The 21096-nt window shown below is 37.5% G+C and overlaps 1 protein-coding gene across 8 annotated transcripts in view; it reads right to left on the bottom strand.

Annotated features, from left to right (window-relative positions):
• Positions 1-273: 273 nt before the first annotated feature.
• EZH2 (enhancer of zeste 2 polycomb repressive complex 2 subunit) overlaps positions 274-21096 on the bottom strand; it is a 51598-nt gene continuing 30775 nt past the window's right edge. For 7 of the 8 annotated variants that reach the window (XM_072853398.1, XM_072853397.1, XM_072853399.1 and 4 more), the window contains 13 exons: positions 20486-20649; positions 13857-13948; positions 12625-12865; positions 12026-12195; positions 11552-11646; positions 5929-5969; positions 4642-4767; positions 4082-4260; positions 3143-3238; positions 2440-2521; positions 1535-1615; positions 1338-1422; positions 274-609 (listed from right to left, as the gene is read on the bottom strand). In XM_072853398.1, the coding sequence (XP_072709499.1) occupies positions 549-609; positions 1338-1422; positions 1535-1615; positions 2440-2521; positions 3143-3238; positions 4082-4260; positions 4642-4767; positions 5929-5969; positions 11552-11646; positions 12026-12195; positions 12625-12865; positions 13857-13948; positions 20486-20649 (1513 nt within the window). In that variant the 3' untranslated portion in view covers positions 274-548. The remainder of the gene's footprint in view (positions 610-1337; positions 1423-1534; positions 1616-2439; positions 2522-3142; positions 3239-4081; positions 4261-4641; positions 4768-5928; positions 5970-11551; positions 11647-12025; positions 12196-12624; positions 12866-13856; positions 13949-20485; positions 20650-21096) is intronic. The other variant, XM_072853396.1, reaches the window with a different exon arrangement.

Genomic DNA, 21096 nt, shown 5'->3' with positions numbered 1-21096 from the left:
TAGCTGTAGCAGCAGCTGTAGGAACTTCTAAACTGCAACCATCACTTTAGAATGTAGCTTCAAGACTGTGACTATTTTACTTAGGTGCCATACATGCTGAAGTTCCCATGATCAGCCTGACTGCTGGCTCCTACACTTCACATCTTCACGTTAATCTTAAATGTGACCTGAAGTAACAGTAACAGAAGTAGGCAAGTATGGAATACTTCTTTGCTCAGAAGTAAGTATTCACATTGCTTCCTCAACATTCCAACTCAGTTCCAGTAAAAATGAAGAAGTTCAAGTATCCTTTATTCAAGGTTGAAAAAAAATGTACCACACCACATTATTGCAAAAGTTCATAGGTACAAAACACTTTGCAGCTGGTGAGAAGGCAATAAAAAGTTGGGTTTTTTTTTTTTTAAATTTGTTACTATAAATTACTGTTACAGTACTTTGCAAATACAGAATTTCAAATTGCATCATTTTTATTTTTCTAAAATTGCCCACAGTACTAGAAATTCCTGAAGATAAGGCAGCTGTTTGTTTAAAAGAAGAGGTAGCTGGTGTCAAGGGATTTCCATTTCTCTTTCAATGCCCACATACTTAAGGGCATCAGCTTGGCTATATCTGAAATAATAAAAGAAAAAAAAGAACAATAAAAATTAAAACCAGTAACACTGAACATTTCAGCTTTGTTGTTCTGATGTAACAGCACAGCACCACAGCCTGCAATACTCTCATACTTATATTTCCTCTCCAGCTGGGGCCTTTATTCCTTGTGTGAATTTGCAGATGCAGAACAATGCTGACCACTCAAAAAACTGCTTTTAGAGGAGTTTGACCACTAAAATTCCACACTTTTTCACCTTGAATGTCACAATGTTCATTTTAGCTAGTGGAAAACAGCTGCATTTCTCAAGGTTGACTTACACAGTATCATCACTGGACAGCTTAGTTTTCTTCAAGTGAGATGATCTTAGAGGAAAGTGTGAACGCAATCTTAGCAAGCACTTCTCTGTAATAATGTAAGAATACTTCTTGCCCATTTCTGAATGATGGAAGAGACAACCCATACTGCTACCTAGGGAACCCTACCAGATAAAATTTAATATGCAGGTCTGTCCCTCTTTGTCACTAAACTTTTCGCTATACAAGCCAGTGTTCCAAGTTTGCAAGGTTCTTAACCAGCTGCTTTTCTCAAGGCAGCCTTACTATGGTATCTATCTGGCTTAAAAAAAATGCTGAGACCTGAGGCTGTAAGGAGGCAGGCACAGTAATTAATTATGACCTGGGCAGAAATACTGAAAACTAATCCAGTCTATGATAGGAAGAAATTACAAAATCCATCTACCAACCTGTAGTCAAAGAACAGTTCTTCACCAGTCTGAATGGCTCTTTTAGCAAATATTCCTATTCTGTGATCACCATTAACCATCATAACTGTTTAAAAGAAATTTAAACTTACATTAACACAAATACTGATAAAATGTGTAGTCTAAATAAGTATCCCACATTTCATACGTTGCTAAAAGCAAGTAAAGTTAAAACTTACCTTTTGCATAGCAGTTGGGATTTACTGAATGGTTTGCAAATCTAATTTTGTTGCCCTTGCGTGTTGCATCAACCACAAAATCTGGGGAGGGGGGGGGGGGAAACAAAACCACAAAAGATGGATAGGTCACCTACAAACAAGTTTTTGTGTTTAATACCTAGTGTGCTTGGATTTTAGCAGCTGGAAAAGATAATGCTCAGCTTCCCACATGGAAAAGCTGGCACATCATCCTATAATAACTGTATTGTTCTGTGAGACTCAAAATATTCCTGCTGCCCCACACTGCATTACATTGATCTCCTGCCACAGTGGCACTACTTAGGCTTCTCATTTGAAGCTTCTCTACCTTTATTCCACAAGGACAAGCTCCATAAATATGCTAAGTCAACATTGACATAAAGCAGCTTTTTTTTCCCCCTTTCAAATATTTTTTAGTATTTCACACTTGACACAGTGCAGTCTGTATTTTTCTCTTCAAGTGGCAGTAGCCACATGTCTGTGTGGTTTTTCTTCCCCCAACACAAAATTACCAACATAACTTACTGCTAATTTAAGTCACAGTAAAATTATTTCAGACAATACTTAGCAAGCCTTTTAAATTCTTTAGGCTACTTTACTAATGCTTGCACATAATTTTACTCCATTAAATTCTACTTCTACTCAACTCATCTTGTATATTTGGCTTGTAATAGGCTCTATTGCTACTATCTATCTAGTTGACTAGTACTTAAGAAAAAAAAAAGCACTACCTATCAATATTAGGAATCTACACATTGCTAGGAAAAGATCTGCAGAAAAAAAATTTCTCAATGTTACCTGCTGCCTGCAAAAGAACAGGGCTGAACAAAATAGTGAGCATACATATTTTATTTATGCTGCAAGGGTTGTGGCTAGTACATACATACCATTATTCAAGTTAAACAGAAAGCTGCACATGTATTTGTCGTATACTTTTCCTCTTCTGTCTGCCTCATCCTGAGAAATAATCTGAAAGAAATAGTAATTATAAAAGAGACCACTTCTCCCCTTTTGTAACTGTAGCAGCTTAAGGTCAAAAAACCCAGACATTCTGAAAGAAAGGTGGCTTTTTTTATTCTCTGGGACTGAAAATATTCCCAAACATAAAGTACTGTTTGCAGCAAGCATTCTGCGCTCATCAAACAACCATGGTTTGCTCTTAGCATAAATAAGTTCTTTCAGAGCTGAAGGAAAGCAAGAATTGGCTTCTCATCTCAAAAATCAAGACTACATACCTGATTCAGAGTTTTCTTATTACTATAGAACATAATTTAGTGAAAGCACCTACTGAATTTTAGTACTATACTAAATGATTTTGCACAAAATTCCAGGCACGCCTGAACTGAAATTACATCTAAGATTAAAATGACACTCCAGCCTCTCATTCTCACAAGAACCTATGTCAATTTTTTTGTGACATTTCAACCATCTAGCTCTTGGGTTTGGAGCCTCTGGCAGCAGTAGCTGTATACTTAGTCAACCACATCTCTCCGTCTAAACATGATACCAAGTTAGAGATGATCTCTTGGTCCCTAGCCATCACAACTTCACCAGTTAAGCTCATACATAACCAGTGTTCTCCATCCTTACCTCACCACAGTATTCAGAGATGAATTCATTCTTCTGTACAGGATCTTTGATGAAAATTCCCCAGCCTGCCACATCTGAAGGTGCCAATAGCAAGTGCTGTGGGAGAGAAAAACCAAGAAGTTTAGACATGCTTGGCTTGGATTTGGTTTTTGGTTTGTTTTTTGTTTTGTTTTTAATTGTATCACTTAATGAAACGTATGCTGGGGCTCCAGGAGAGAGGACAAACACAGATTATTCTAATTATCAAATGCACCCTGAAATTACAGCTTGTGGATCAGAAGTTGTATGTGAAAGAAAAACCACATGAAGTACTTGAAAACCAATAAAAATTTTAGTTTAACCTTGAAATGAGGATGTTACATAAAAACGTATACACTAAGGTCTTCAATCTAGAAAGGTGTGCCGACAGGAGCCCACTACTGATTAGCTCAGTATTCGACTGAACTAGTTTGTGAGAAGATGTTCCGGAGCAGAAATAAACCTTGGTTTGTTTATTTATTTATTTGACAGAGCTGAACCAGCTTTTGAGATATCTTTGGTAGACTGTACACAAGTTTGTGCTTTAGAATCAACAACTGAAGAAAGAGATAGCTCAGCCAAACTTCTTTATGCTTATCTAGGGAAAGACTGATGGAGCTATCACTTTAAAACAGCAGCCTATTTGCAAATTACAAGCAAAGCCTGAATGGGGAAAAGGAGATATTCTACTTCAGTGTTACACAGAAAACACTAACTGGTACATGACAAAACGTACACAGAGCTTAACAGCAGCACATAAGCAAGCTGACATAAGTGACAGCTACCTCCCTTTTTGGTTTTTTGTTTTCCTTTTCCTGTTTGACAGCATGAAGGCAAAGAAGTTCCATTCTTGGCATGAAAATTACAAAAATGCCTCAAAACCAAGGCAATAAGCACACAGTTGTATAACTATCTACATACTTTTTTGGATCCTCTCTGAATGCTGCAGTTCTTGCAAGAAACATTTTTGCTGTCCCAGTGGTCGGCTGCTCCACATGTTAAACAGAGGTCAGGATCACATTCACGTACAGCTAGGTAACATGGACACTGCTTAGTGTTGCATTGTGCTTTACAACGACATCCAGGAAACCTGTTTTGGCCTACAAAGGAATATATGGAAAACAAACAGGGCAAGTATGAAAAAAAGTACTTTGTAAAATTAAGACAGTGCAGATTGTAGCATATCAGAATATTAAAAAAAACATAGCCATTGATATCTGTGTAGGGCATTCGGGAGTAAATTCCTTCCTTCTCTCATTTTACTTTAGTCTTCCTCAATTTTAGGTCTGAAGACTGTTTCTGACTTCATTCAATGGCTAATAAAGAGGGCCAAATTAAACTGAACATGTGCTCCCTTCTCACACCATTTGACACAATTTGCTGCTCCTGCAAACACTGTCTGCAATACAGACTGCCTGCTAGTACAGAGTTAGATGTTGGGACAGTGAAATACATTTATAGCTTTTAAATGTTTTACTTACATTCTGAGCTGCACTGACAAAACTTCTCACAGAAGTTTTGAGCAATTACACATGGGCATGAGCTATCACAAGGCTGACGTGGATGATCACATGGCTGATAGTTGTAAACATGATTCGATGACCCATCTGAATAAAAATAGCAACATTTTGTAAAGTTGAAAGGTCCAAACAAACAATATGCAGTTCCCTTCACTCTTTAAAGTATAAATTCCCTTTTATTCATTTAACTAAGAAAACCCCAAAAATGAACAAAAAATCCCAAACCTATGATCAGTGGGGTTAAAAAACCGAAAGACACCAAACCAGAACTGTAACACTAGTTAGGTGTTTGCCACCATTAGTTGCCTGCTTCCTAGTGCACTTCATTCTTCCCATTACTCAGCTGCTTCGAGTATTCGGAGTGGAAAACTGTTTACTGGGGAAAACTGAAAAACGAAACTACAATGGTATAATTTTCCATGTGAACATGTTCTAGAGTAACACTGATATTATTCAGCAAAGTAAATTTGCTCAAATACCCAAAGCAAGTTTTACTGTGGAGCAACAGCCAACTTGCAAACAGATACACTGGCAAAATAATAGCTGGTCATTATACCACAGTGCTTTCTCAAGTCAATTTTCCAATACAGACAACGCTAACATCTTATAGGCAAGGAGGGACTATAGGGGACAAGTCTAGGGCTTTACCTATAGACCAGCTAGGAGAATTTGGTGCTATATAAATTATATTTGCTGTTAATGCTCCTGAGTTTGTGTTGGGTTTGCATGTATTTGTAAAAATGCTCAAGTTAGCAATCAGCAACCAAAAAGGAGAGAGACACAAAATGATCAATTATTTATGTTGCTAGAAGTCCCAACCACTCTCAACAAATTTTCAGATAACTATTTCGAAAATAAGCTGTTAAAAAAAAAAATGCCGCTTCTTATTGCAGCTCCTATTGTTAATACCATTTTTATCTGTACTTCAGTGAGGCCATACTGAAAAGATTGTAAATTCAGCCTCCTCCCCTTTTTATTGAATTATACAGAGCTCTTCCCATTATGTAAACCAAACAGTACCTTTTGTCCCTACAATATCTATAATGAGAGCTTCCTTTTTTTCTTTTTATTCCCCCTATAATCTCTAGCTCCCCATGGAATGTATATAATGGCCTAACATTAAAAAAAAAAAACAAACCACCAAACAAAAACAAACAAAAAACCCCCCAAACCCCCCCAAAAAAACCCAAAAAAGCAATAGTAGGATCTTAAGAGTTCAGGACATAAATTGAATGGAAAGATGCTAACCCTTTTTCAGCTGTATCTTTCTGCAATGAGCAGCCCACAACCTGCAAAAACACAAAACAAACACAAGAAGGTTGACAGGAACTCCTCCTGCAGTGGGCTGGGAAAGGTAGCTGCATCTTGCACCCACAAGACTTAAAACAGGCACGTTTCTGGTAACATGAACATCTGCCAGCTGCACACAACTCAGAAGTGGCTGCAGCAGAACCACCCTGTCCCAGTGTCTTGGAGCTGACAAGATCAACACTCTGCAGGCTGCTCCCTCCCCCTCCCCACACCATTCCTCTAGTCCCAGGATTGTACTGACGAGCAGCCCCCACCCAGCCCAGGCTAGAGAGATGCTTACATTCAGATGGCCTTTAAGGAAAACCTGCAAAGAGGAGGCTGCTGGAGCTGCTTCTAGTAGGCAGAAGCAGCAGCAGAAGGAAGGATACAGAATTGCAGATATGCAGGGACATGTCTAAATAGGGGAGTGAAGGTCTGTCTGCTGCTTCACAGGACTTGGCCCCAGCACCCCGCTGGTAGTCTCCCACAGATCACAGCCAGGTACTACCCTTCATCTGCTGAGCTCCAAGTATATGACAACAGGAAATCACATCTGTCTGGCACAGCCACATTGATGTGGCCTCAGTATCTCTTCTGGGTGGACAGACTTTTCCCCAGTTTGTTCTGACTGGTGGTACTGTGCTAAGCCTTTTCCCTTCTACTTCAAACTCTATGCGCCTTTCTCTTACATCCTTACAGTTTTCCTTCAATGTCCTCTTTCTCCATTAGCTTAACTAAGCACTCCCTTTGCAAGAAGTGGTGTTTTTGCTGTGTAGTGTTTTTTAAAAAAATTCAGATTAAGGATTTTCAAACTTTATACTTCTTGGAGTTTCTTAGTATGTCATATAGCAACATTAAGAGAATATGGGAGAAACCTCATTCCCTGGCCAAAAAAACCCTCTGCTAGCTGCACCTAGCAACCTCACGTTCTGTGCAGATTTATTTAGCAGTCCAAAATACTCATGAACACAGGTACTCAAAAATCCCCAGCACAGAACACTTAGAAAGCTATTCTGCCTTTCAGTGAATGCAACACTCGGAGGTTTGCACTCTGAAAAAGTATCTCCCACTGTAACTACTTAAATAGGACTTTTTAGCTGCTACTTCTTTCATAAAAGCATGATATCAATTTCTACTTTAATGGAATGGTGTGCTGGCCCCCCCAGCACACACAACAGCTTTAGGTAAACAAGATTCTCTATGCAATTGCTCGTTCAAAGCTTTACTGTTAGACTTAACATTAAGTGCTAGACAGCAAACTTTCTTACAAGCATTTGAAGGAATCCATACAAGTTAGAAACCCACAGAGGAAGACTTGTCCAAGTATCTGAGGTTGAGGGGAGGGAACAAACCCAAAGACATTACAGAGCACTGTAATAAATAGATAACATTCCTATTAAGAGTGACACACTCTAGAAAAAAAGGCTACCAACATATATTTATGAATTATGAGATGCTGACTCTTTGTAAGAAGACAGTTCCCATATAATTGAAAGAAGGAGTGGAATTTTTACTTAAATTACTCTAATGCACATCAAACTACTTTTCTTTTTTGTCTGGCTGATATTCGGCAAATGTAACATATACCATATTTTTGAACAATTCTTTCACAGAAGCTTGTCTCTCAGCCCAAGATAATAAGGCCCTACTAGCATACCAAATCCTTAAAAGCTTTCTGTGGATAGACTTAAAACACCACTTCATTAGCAACTGGGGTTTTTTTTTTTGGTGGGGGGTGTTGTTAGGGGGGTTTTTTGTTTTTTTTTAGGTAAGCACTATCCTAATACTTTAGAAGTAAAATACCACTTGCTGACTAGTTGCCACCTGAGACTTTTTGGTTTCTACAGCAAAGTATAGACTGTATGGACAAAGGTCACCTGAATATGACAAAGATTGCCACCATCAACAAAGGATTAATACTAACAATGCAAAATGGATAGAAAATTAAATATGGCAGTCACAATGACAAAGGCATCAGCTTAGCCACTCTTGTAACAGAGATTGGTGTCACAAGAGGAAGAGACCCTAGCAAGAAAGGAGCTGGAGACATACGGTGTGAGCATGAATTGTGGGGAGTGACCAAAGACAGCTGCCAACACTGACCAATTCGACAGGAGGTTTGATTAGCACAATCAAATAGTACATTCATTGACTTGCAACTGTCAAAAACTGCCAGGAAGCACTTCAAGGTCCCCCAATTAGTGCACAAAGCTGAAGCCTGAATGTGTACCATACTGAAGGTGGACTAGTTTACCTATCTGCCCTATAATCTGCTGTCTCAACCAGAAACAAAAGGCAAGATCTGGTCCCATGCACTAGGAAGCAAAGGCAAGGAAAAAAGACAGAAACTTGAGAAAACACTCGTGACTCGAAGCTTCATAAAAAAAAGCAAAAAGGAAACTCAGTGGCAGATTTCCAAGCAAGCAGGTGGATTTGTACATGTGGTTGCTGACATCTGCAGGGTAGCCAGCTTAGAAAAGAAGTGTTTCCAGAAACATTATGACAGAAGCTGTCAAAAACATTGTTGTTCTCTGCTAACAACCTACTAGATTTTGCCAGTGTTTTCAGGAGGCACTGGTATCAGCCAGTCAGGCAGTAGAAATGCATTCTTTGGAAGAGGCCACACTAACATTTCTTTCTCTGCACAGGGATGCTCTGCTACCTGAAATAGCACTCAAAATTCAAAATACGTGCCAATTATGTCAATATATGTAGTTAAGTCTTTGCAGGGTTTGATTTTCTGGCATCACTCAAAGACTTCTTTTCAGTCTCCTAAATCCTATCTTATCCACGGCCTCCCTGCCACTCTAAGACTCAGCCTTCCAACCAGGTGGCACATAACAGTACCTGTGCCAATGCCTCAGCTGCACCTTTTGCCTTTAAATCCCCATAAAAAAGCACCCTGAACTTTAGGGAGAACCATGTAAGCTATTCAAACATATGCAGTGAACAGTAGTCCAGTGGAAGGTAGGGACAGGAAGAGGAAAATGAGAAAATGGGAAAAAAGAAAATACTGTCAAATAAAGTTTACTAAGTAGACTTGCATCAGAATAGGGGATGAGGGAGGGGAGGAAAACAAAAATAAACAAGAAGCAGCATTGCATGGCCCTACAATCAATAACAGATCCTTACCAATCCAGAGGAAGGAGTGTTGATTAGTTACAATTCAGCTCCCAGTAATGGAAGAAAACATACACATAAGAGAATGAACAGTGCTGAAGTACTCTCCCTCCAGCACATGCTCATGCTTTCCTGAATTCTTTCTTGGTTCATATTTTTCTGTTGGCTTCTATGCAAATACTTACTCCTCCAGCAAAGCAGAGTTTTCACAAACTGCCTGGGTAGTCTCTGATACATAGGACAGGCTCTGACACTTACTGGCTCTCCAAAAAACAACTATATAAAAAGTCTTCTCTCATTGATCGGCCTTATTATGGCTATCTAACAAAAATGACATTGGAAGGAGGGAGAGAATATCTTTTACTACCCAAGAGGGGTCTACTCTTGCCAGCTAGTTGCTCAGTATGCCTATATAGGCACCAAGATCACATGGTAAATAGGCGAAGTCTTGTAAGAAAATCTGCTATCAAATCAGTTACAGGAGGCCATTAAAAGCAGCCTTCTGCTGGTGCTTTTCTCTTTAGTGAATACTGCTTTTGGTCGAAGGCTGTCTACCGCATGTACACGTGGAAAACCTGCAGACCAGTAAGTCCCTTGCAATGGAAAAGTGCAAACAGGACAGAAGGGCCTTCCTGGCTCTAGGACTGGATTTACTCTAGGAGTGAGTAAACTCAACTCAAAGAAATGTAAGAAACAAAGAAAGACTTCCAGATGGTTTTCCCAATTGCTAGTTGTGCGACATCTTTAGCGAGTACTCAGATTACAGTTGTATGTAGGCGGGCTAAAAGGTTTTCCTTTTTTAAAAAAAGACTACTGCACATAGAAGAATGGAGACAGCTTGATTGCCACATATTCTGTGAAATCAAATAAAAATAATTATCTCCTTCCTTCAACGAGAGTTAAAATAATTAAAAGGCATTTCAAAACTAAATTGCTAGCATAAAAGTTTTTATATTGGCAACTAATAAGAACAAAATAACAGAAGAAACCCCAAGTAATGATATGTGCTTTTATTTATTTGGGTGGAAAAAAAACCAAACCAAAAAAAGTCTCAAAACTCCTTCAAAAAAATGTCAACCTGGTAACCATATAATCCATTTCCGCTTCAAAATACATTTGAGCCTCTTAGTTGCTCTTTTCAAATAGATGTAGTGGCACCATTTTTATAGCAATTTGTGTGAATCTGAAAGAAAGCTAATTCCCTACTGCGTATTCCAAACTTGCACTATGGCTAATAACTCCAGATTTAAACAGTCAAGCCCACCAAATGCCCAAAAACTTAAAAACTGTCCCAAGAGCATTAAATCAATAGTTTATGTTGAGAACAGAATCTCTTCCAGATGCTCACTGAATCTTTTCCTAGCTCACATCAGCTGTCACATCAGCTGCCTCTATGCTACAAAGCAGAAACATTCTACTCCATGTCAACAGTATCTTTGAGCCAGTATCAGGAATTTCACTAAGCCTGGAAATAATAGATATACTTAGACAAGCTAAGACAGAAGCAAGAAGAATTGATGAGAGAAGAACTGGAAGAACACATTTGGGGGAAAATAAAGAAAGTTAAGGGGAGAAATAGGAAACTTTATGGAAAAAAGTATACTTATTGCTTGCAGAAAATAAATGTCCTTGCTAATTTTCAGTCAGCTTTTTATCTCCTATATTCTTATCCCTGGGAATAAAAATAGTCAACGCAGAGTTGCATTTTTCATACCTCAGGAGACTCAAAGAAAAATGCATTTCACTTACAGACAGCAGCCACCAAGTTTACAATTTCAACAGAAATTGTTTCAGATGGTCTTTGTGGCTCCAGCAAAAAGCTTGATTTTGTTCTTCATTGCAGCTTCACTTTAAATAACAACTTGTTAACCTGGTTCTTTAGTTGAAGTTCTAGTTGATAATGAAACTAGGGTGCTACAAAGGAACAGTCTCTCAAAGAAAAAAGGCAACCCTACTAGTTTGCTACAACATTTTTGCTTACTGATCATCTGAATCTTAATGGAATACACTTTACCATAAAAACCCCATGAATTTTAATTTACAAAATAACATATAATCACTATTGAATCCCATTATAACACTTGTAAATTTAATATTTATTGCTGCAAACAAAATTATACCGCAATATCTTGAATGTTATAACAAGCTGTGTAGAGTATTTCTAATCTAAACTTAGTCTGACTACTTGCAGCAGCACACCTACAAGAATCTGCTAACAAGAATCTGGCTGTTAAAGAGGTTAAAAAGAAGGGAGAGGGGAAAAGACATGGAAGGTTATACTTGCCAATGCGGTAAGACTTTTGTCTGAAACCAAAACACCATTTTGTTTTATTGCTGCAAATTTTGGTTTTGGAAGCAAAAAGAGAAGAGTTGCATGACTTTTCCTCCAAAATACTTTCTGTTCTGATCCCCTGTATCTCCAATTTATTGTTATACTAAAGTTATTTAGTAACAGATTTACCTGTGTTTCCTTTTCTTCTTTCTGGGAGGAGTATCAACATCTTCAGCAGGGACTGGAGCAATAATACTAGATTCCTTTACTCTAAACTCATATACCTAACAAGAGATACCATAATACATCCACGATAAATCTCTCACTAGTAGAAAGTTGCTCATTTTCTAAGTTAGTATGATTTCCTCCAACCAACAACTTACAGATTATATCCAATCATAGTCTCTTTTCAATACATTTAAAGTTGATTATTTTTGTCATTTAAGAACAGATAGTCTAATTTAAACCTCCTGTAAATTTTATTTAAAAACAGTTTTAAAACTATCTTTTATATATTTGTGGCATGAATTCTAGATCATAGCATTCTTGGGAAAACCAAGATAATTCATTAATTTTCTCTTCTAGTAATCAATACTAGTATTTCTGTACTTCAGTTTTAAAAGTAAAATGCTATCATCCTTAGTAAGTAGCTTCCCTTCTTACCTGCCTACACGTTTTGGTCCCAATCAGTCTGGCAATTGCACAGAAGTTGTCATAGTAGGTGCCAATAAGAACTCTAAACATTGAGGCTTCTGCACCACTCCATTCCACATTCTCTGGAGGCTCAATATTTGGCTTCATCTTTATCGGTGTTTGACACCTAGAATTTGCTTCTGTAATAAATAATTGATAGTATGGGTCAATGTAAGGCTATGTTTCAAAAGTTTTACACAGCCCTTAAAAATGTCAAATTATTAACTGTAGTTAAAAATATCCCAGGTTTTTCTTGTTGTTGTTTCCTAATCTAAGTGCCACAACAAAACAGCACTTTTCACATACCTCTTAAAGAAATTAAAAATTAGGTAACAGTTGTTATTGAAATTACACACTCTCACCTCTATACATAAATCAAGACAGTCTGGAAATTTTCTTACAGGGTTCTATTTGATTAAACTCATATTATTACTCTATTAGTCTTTTCACTCAGTTCCATACATTCCAAATACATGGTTTCTAGGATCGCATGGCTCAACTTGGTGGGTTTTTTTAAATCCTCTCAAGCACTGCAGCTAATTGAATAAAGAGGCATTGACTAGCCTTACCAGACGAACTGGATGTTTCATCTTTCTTTTCTTCTTCTTCTTTATCATTGTTTTCTCCTCCAGTTTCAGTTCCAGCTTCTCTATCACTATCTGTGTCTTTTGATTCCAATACATTTATTGTTGGCGTGCTGGGTCTGCTGGTGTTGTTTGGAAGTCTTCCCCTTCGGCGGCCACCTGGGCGCTTTGGTGGTGTCTTTATACGCTCAGCGGTCAAGGCAGCTGCAAACTCCTTTGCACCTTCCTAAACACAAAACATTACAATTTTCAGTAAAAGAATTAAAAAGTGTTTTCACTTGTGGTCAGGGATTGGGGGAGAACACGTTCTACTTGCATACTGTATAACTTTGCATTGTTCTACAAATAATCATGTACACACAAATTCCAGTTAAAGGTACTCTAACCATGAACGTAAATACTTTTGATGCTATCATGGGGCGGGGGGGGGGATATCCTACATTTACAAAGTACTTATGTCAGTACTTAAGTTCTGCTTTCATTTTGGCTGCCAAGTGAAAAATAATTCAGTAGTAAATTTCTATTTTCCTAGATGACAGAAAAAAAATGAGAATTTCCCACAGAGAATACCCTTCAAAATACAACTACTCTTCTTGCACATGGCACTTAAACAATATGCATTCTGCATTTTTTAAAATGCAATCCCTGGAAATTTGTTTTCTAGTGGAAAGGGGTATGACAATGTATAATAAGTTTTTAGATTGGAAAATTACATGGTTTCTCATACTAATAAATTTAGGGGAAGTGCAAGAGAGATTTGAAATTATATTACTAAGGATTTCCCCTTTTTAATTTCCATCCTGTTGTTTCTTAAGAGCACAAGTACTGGATGGAATCCGCCTTTGGCAAACTAAAAAACCTTTATAATTTTTAGTTGTGAGATAACTTAAGAGAGAGTAAGTCTCTAAGACCCAGTTCTTTGACTAGATCAGACGCAATAACAGCAGCACATTATTAGGAGGTAATAATCTTTCTTCCCTACAAATATCTCAGGCTACATCTAATAGAGCTAAAAATTATTCCTACTTAGACTTTCATTTGATGATTGGAAGTTAACTCTTTTCTTTAGCACAAACTGAAGATAACATACTTGACTGCAAGTGGCCCACAAGTATATGCACTATCATAGATCGAGCATGTCCTTACACTAAGTGTAGCTTGCTATACTGCAGCTAGCACTAGCACTTAGTGAATTCTAACATATGAAGTTATCTTACCAGATGTTGATAACAGTGCGGTCCACAAGGCTTATTATCTAATGCTGTTTCTGTATTCTTTCGTTTATAAGTATTAGGAGTTGCGTGGAATGCTGTTGAATCAAAACATCACATTTGTAAGTTTTAATATAAAAAATACATTAAATATCTAACTTCAAACAGTATCCAAAACACAAGGTTTACCACAACTTTACTAAAACCAGAATGAAAATTGTAACAAATGGAAAAAACCCCCCAAAATAAACCCCATCTAGTGATGTTTGACTTACCACTTAAATATACAGAAACAGCACATGGGTAAGTTTTGCGTATGCCCATTTACATCAGTGAAAACAATCGTCACATTTGTTTCATGTATCAAGGAAGACTCTCTGTATCTCCCTTCCCAACAAACATAATAGACTTTACTTCCATTACCATGTTAAATGGAATTATTCAGGGCTTCTCTTATTAATGCATGATCTTCTCTCAATCCATAAGATTCAGGTGTTCAATTTCTATCTTGTCAAAAAATCCAACCCCACACACTTTTGAAAGGTAATGGACCCACTTTTCATTTTTGTTAGTGAGAAGGACACATAAGCTTTTTTACTCTATTAGTTTATCAGCACTCCAACTAAGCTGCCAGGTGATAAGAGTTCAGTTCCTATATCCCAGCTGCAGGGTGAAAATAAGTTAGCATCGCACAGTCACTACGGATCAGAACAACCACAGTTAAGTCTGCAACTTGCAGAGAAATGTCTGCTCACGTATCTGACGGACTCCGTATAGTTCTAAGTTGCAGAACGGTGACTCAGAATGGAGCAGAACTGGATACATTATAGATGCAACATGAGCACCTTTATAACAGGATGGCAGAGTTTCCTACCCATTCCCTTTGCCAGAGCTCATCTCTACCGGCTCTCCCCTTGTGTGATCCCTGCCTCCCAGCAGGATGTTTTCAGGAAGACTGACTTTCCTGGTTTTGCTGGAAGTCTTGGGAACTCTTCCATATCCCTTACTGAACTGAAGCCTGGAAAATCTGCAGCTAGGTTCTCACTAGAACTCATATACTCATGTTCCCAAATTATATTAGCTTTTTGATATACCATCCTTAGTTTTCTGCAATTTTCTTTTTTTAAAAGATTCCCCCATGCTCAAGGAATGAATTTTTTTAATATATATATAGATATATAGAGATATAGAGATATAGATAGCAATAAATACATTTTCCCCCCTAAATGTGCTAACAGTGGCATACACAATTGCAAGGAAAAAATCTAGAACGCACTCAAGTGTTTAAAAAAAACAAAAAAAGACTACTTGGTGCTAGCTGTCTGTTTCCTAATGCTCCATGAAGGCCTACAAAACTACAAAAGACACCCACCTGAAAATACATGATTCCCAAGCATTGTAAAAGCACTTATACTGCAGTTTTACTGCAGTTGCAGTTAGGCAATTGTAACTTACAGTTAAGTTTTTCAACACTCAGTGAATGAAAAGTGCTAATGTTCAAACTGAAAGAAGAAATCCCTCCCCTCTTACCCATATTAATCCATAAGAAGGGCCATTCCGTATCAACACCACACACATCCTTCTCCTTCAATAAGCCACCACCATAGGCTCTCCTACTCATCTTATTTCTAGATTGTACACGAGGCTTCTCTTTATAATAGTCCACTATGCTTTCAAGACTGAACTTTTCAAATGCAGTTCCTTCCCTTTTAAAGAATGTGGGCAGAGCTCACATATGTCTTCACAGACAAAGTTTTTAAAAGCAAATCTCATTTCAGTGATCTGGTTTGCAGCGTAGCTCCACAAGCACTTGTTTTGGCACCAGTGGGGAGGGTGACCCGTGGTGGTGAGCACTTCTTAAAGGAGCTTCTCTGATGAAACCACTCCGTCTTGGAACCATCACTTCATGCTCCCCTCCCATAAGGGAAGGTGTGCTGGAAATCAAATCATAAATTCTATAATGTTATGCCTGTATTAATGACAGCAGCACATGGGAACCTCAGGGAAGCAATGTATTCTTCCAAGGCTTTCTTAAAAAGGTATAAACAATATAAAAGTATCACTAATTAAATATTGTGTCACTTTCTCCAGAGAAAAATATTACATTTTATAAATCTGGAAACAGAAAAAAGCTTCAATTTTCCACATATGGACATATAGATATGTAAAAATTATTTACAAGCAAGTATAGGAATGTAATTTATGCATATAGTTGCTATTAGCACTGTTTCTTCCCCCACATTCCAGTTAAAAGCTTTTATGTAGTATGTCACTTCTCATATGTTTCACATAACCTTGAAGTGTTCATGCATTCTATAGGTAAAATATGTTAAATAACAAAGAAACTTTGCAATTTAATGCCAAGTTATTCTACCTGTTCCCAGCTTTTAAGAAACAATGAGATGATGGGAGCCCCCCACCCAAACATGGAGGGGGAAAAACCACATATTTTTCAACACTGCATCTTTAAATTTGCACAGTATACCATTTCATTCATTCAGGTTGTTTTTGTTTTGGGTTTGGTTTGTGTTTTTTTTTCCGCATAACTGTTTTACCCTCTCTTCATACCACAAGGAAAATAATTTTGCAACAATGCAAAAGAACAGTAAAACATTTGCAAGCCATGATCCATATCAGACTGCTGTAATATGCAGAAATCAAAACTATTGATGCAAACATTTCTCTCATAAGTTCATTTGTGGGAAGTCCTAAAATGAGTGTTTATCTTTTAATATTTAATGTTTTCCTTTAGACAATGAAGAAATGTTTAGTTTGTAACGCAGTGAAATAAATCAATGTTTGACTTTTTAAACCAGCGAGCCCTCAAAAAATACACTGTATTCAATACTTAATATTAGAATCATATCTTGTATTCCACTATTTCAAAAACACCCACAGTATAGTACTGACAACTATAGACAGAACCTACCACTGCTGTTGCAAGGTATTTTTTTAGGAGGCTTGTTACAGAGAAAGGACCTAGGACAAGAATAAAACTGTTTGTACAGCTGTATTATGAATCTTGCAAATATCAGTAGTAATTTTTTTTCAAAAATCAAAGAAGACTTTGCAGATTTTCCTAAATAACTAAACTCTGTATTTCTTCAATAATTTCCTTAAGAAAGTCATTCTAAAGCTGCTTCACTGAACATGTTTTCTGTCTTTGAGATTGAACCTGTCTTTGAGATGAGAACCTGTCTCATCCCCAGTGGGCTCAATTCTCATATTTTTCATAATGTGAAAGTACACAGGCAACAGTTTAGCCTGAAATGTACATTTGCTTCACAGTCAAGCTATTTGGGAAATTCTCCCTACCTGATATTTTTCCTTCTTCTAAATTCTTTGTTAGTCCAGACATTTAGGCATAATTCCTTGCTGTCAGCAAATGAAGTCGGTACACAAGTTTTTTCAGTAATGTCATCACCTGCACATAAAGGGATTGCCAGGTCGTCAAGGGGACTTGACATGTTAAAAATCTAATGATAACTTTTCCAATATTTAACTCAAATGTAGTAGAATAAAGATTTGAAACTACATAAAATAAGGCTAATCTTAACAAAAATTGAATCTAAGAGGGGGAATTACAAAAATCAAAACCAAACCTAATAGAATTCCTGTATTTTTTTAATTCTCTATGCCTTCTCCAGAGATTTGTGCCTTTCAAAGTACAAATCTGATCACTGTAGCCCACCATGTTACCAAAGTAATTCATCAAAAATGTCTTCTGAAGAAGCCAGGACATCATCCTGTAGCGTTTGGCAATTGCATGAAATAGAACATAGGGGCAACTGATTAGGGTGCTAGTAGAAATGTTATCAACTTTTTAAAAAAAGTTAAATTAAGTTGTTGCAGAGACAATGAAAATTGCTAGTGCAGCCTTACAATAACCAGAGTAGTCTTTTTTTGATGAGTTACTTATTCCCAGCAATGAATCAGGTGGATTTTGACCAACAGTCTTAAAACTTCACAGAAAGTGAAGAGGTCATACAAGTGACTCTCTGTTTTTAACAGATAAATTCCTAGCTCTAGACAGACATGCAGACAGACAGATACACAGACAGAAAACAATCCTCTTTCTTTGGTGTTACTACAGACAAAAGCAGAAGGAAGTAATGCATCCAAAGCAGTGACCAGTCATTGTAGAGGTGGGATTTGGGTAGGTCTTCAGGGAATAGTGACTGAAGCATCAGTTTACTACATTCTGTGTCCAGCCTGGAGACTACATAGTAAATGTGTAAATCAAGCTTCAAGAGATCTCTTTGCAATGATCAAGTATCAAATATATTTTTATCAGTGACAATGCATGTGCTGCATAAGCTGTCATGAAGAGCATTATCATAACCGGTAATTTCATACTCCATCTTGACACAAAGGTACATCTTGAACGCCTCCACAGTGGAAGTGTTATTCTTCCCTCTTTCTGCTATGGCCCTGAAAACCTGAAGAGATTACTTAAAGTTTGGGCCTTTTTAAGTACAAGGCATAGTTTAAAATGAAACCTTGGACATACACCACTTTGGAAAGAATATTGACTTGTTTAAGGGACTTCTCAAAAATCACCAGCAACAAGAACTCAGGTAATCTTTTAGCAGAAACACTTTGTCTTCCATCTGAAGGTTATGAACACAGTTTCTCTGTGTTCATAATGCAGAGATCACAGTTTCTCTGTGTTCATCTCTGTGTTCACAATAATAAAGGGGGCACAATGCTTTTGGCTTAAAGGATGCTGCTAGTGTGAGAACTGAGGTCCTACATGACTCTGGACTTTGTCATTGGCTGAATGTGGCACTTAAGAACATGTCAAAATGCACGACACTATGAACCCATCCTTCACAGCACTAAAAGAAAAGAAGTCTCACAGAGTTGGTGCCTCAAATCTGTGGACTGGTAATACCAAGCTCCCCAGAGTAGTAGGTAGTAAAATGTGATCTGTGGATCCTTTCAGTTCTACGTCTAACAATCTGCAAAAATCACTATGAAAGGCAAATCTATATAAGCTATGTAAGTAATCAAATACATATGTATTTTAAAGGAGCCCATATCTTCACTGGAAAACTCCTACAATTTTATAAAATTAGTGAGAAAAATGGCCTAAAACCACTGTTGCAGAAGTACCGAAAATCTTCTGGGGTGCTACTGGAAAAGGTTTGTTCTCACTATGTCTGGACAATGCTTTCTTGTTGACTTAAAAGTAAAACTAGACTGAGACTCAATCTCCCTGCTGGACTATTGAGAGTGTGAGGAACTCGTAAAACCACTGCCAGGCGAATGGATTTGCCAAGAGGTAGCATACAGCTTCACTTCCCTGTCCTACAGACTAAGGCTACACACAGCACTTCTTGGAATGAGTCATCCGGGCAACTAAGATACTTCTAAACAAAACCTATAGCTTCACAGAACACACCGTGCTGAAGCTGGCTGGACAAGGCAGCAGCTATACCTCCAGAAATTTAGTGTTCTTAAACATTATTTGGAAGTAAGAGCATCCTTCTTTGTATTTTCAAGCAAGGCCTGCCAACAGAATGCAAGGAGAAAGTGAAACTAACAGACCTTACTCCAAAAGCCACAAACAGTAAAGAAACTAGGAACAGGAAAAGCTTCCCCTTCCCCTGCCATCTGAGAACAACTCCAGTTCCTCCTCAAACTAAAAGACAGCTAAGGGATACTTAAAAGCAGCAGCACTGTGTAAAGCCTTCACTGTGAAGTACAAATATAGGCAGATTGCATGTGTGCTGGATGAGGAGCTGCTGACAAAGCACAAATATTTCCAAATGAACATGCATGCACACTCACAGTGGAACATGCAAATGAACAGTTAAGTCAAAAAGAGAAAATTAATTTGAAATAGAGGGCATCATAGTATTCAACTACAAGTTGAAACCACTTCATATTTGACTGTTAGGTTCCCCTTTACATTTGACTCCATTCTCAGAGAAAGAATTGTCTCAAGTAACACTTCAGACTCTCTGTTATTCTTCACACTTTGCAAATGGAAATGAACATCATTGCTAATGCTCTTGTTAAATCTTTCCCCCAAAAGAATGGGGCAACATGAAAGCAAATTCAGTGGAAAGGATATCACAATTTCTAAAACTCAACTGTGTGAAACAATTCTTATTCAAATCACCAGGTACAAGTAAAGTGGCTAGAAAGTAACCCGAGAGAATGAAAGATAAAACTGTTCCTGGATATTCATTCTCCATGCTGGAAAATGAAGCAAGTCTGATGAATAATCAGGTATTTTTATGGAGCAATATATTCCATTCTCCATGCGCATCTCTCAGTTACACTGAAAAAGTGTAATACAGAAACAGTAGTAGAGAACAACGAAGTTTTCTTGAACACTATAAAAAGAGAAGTAACATTACAGGTTGGTCCAAGCCAGGAATTCTATAGGAACTCCTAAATGCAAAAAGGATAACAAACTACCCCAAAGAGGTGCATTCAGTTTCTTGAGGTATTGTCTTCACTGCAAAATGATGTCAGCATGGACAAGTTGTTTTTGTAAACTTTAGCGTTATTACTGTTTTTATTTTTTCTTCTGTTTCCTTCCTTTTGTATTGCATCTTATGGTATTTTTAAGTTTCCTGACTTGCAAAAAATAAGATATACAAGCACACTATAATTGTACTTACGATGTAAGAAGCAATCATATTTAAAACAGCGCCTACAGAAGAGTGTGTGAAAAGAGTGCAGGCTTTGCTCCCTCTGAACAGATTTAGCGTTTGGTCCATCTATGTTTGGTGTGCATTCAGGAGGAAGAGCTCCGGGAAGCTGCTGCTCAGTGAGTTCTTTGTATCTTAAAAGAAAGAAATAGAAGTTATTTAGTCAGTATAATTAAAAAAAAAAAAAGTAATTTTTGATTGCAGTACCACTCTGCATTTTCAATGACAAATTAAAAAAAGTTAAGAAATGTGTGTTAGCTAGAAAGGTCAATCTGTCAGTGACGTGACAAGTTACTATTCCATACTCATTAATGCAAATATAAAATTGGCTAGGAAAGAATACATTTATTTTCTGGACCATCATCTCCTCATATATATTACTCACTAACTCCAAAAATGAGACATTTTTTTTGTAACAAAAGCTTTTATTTTATCACCTCAAAAAAACCCCCATAGATTATTAAACACATGCAAGCATCCACTTTTCAATAGTTTAAAAGGAAGGCTAATAAACACCTCTGTATTGTTTGACTTGGTGGGAACAGCCAATTCCCTTCAAGTATCACTTGTAGAAGTTACAC

Source organism: Ciconia boyciana, chromosome 2, assembly GCF_034638445.1.
Source record: "Ciconia boyciana chromosome 2, ASM3463844v1, whole genome shotgun sequence".
NCBI lineage: Eukaryota > Metazoa > Chordata > Aves > Ciconiiformes > Ciconiidae > Ciconia > Ciconia boyciana.
The sequence above is the reverse complement of the archived record's forward strand: the minus strand, read 5'-3'. Positions and strand labels throughout refer to the sequence as shown.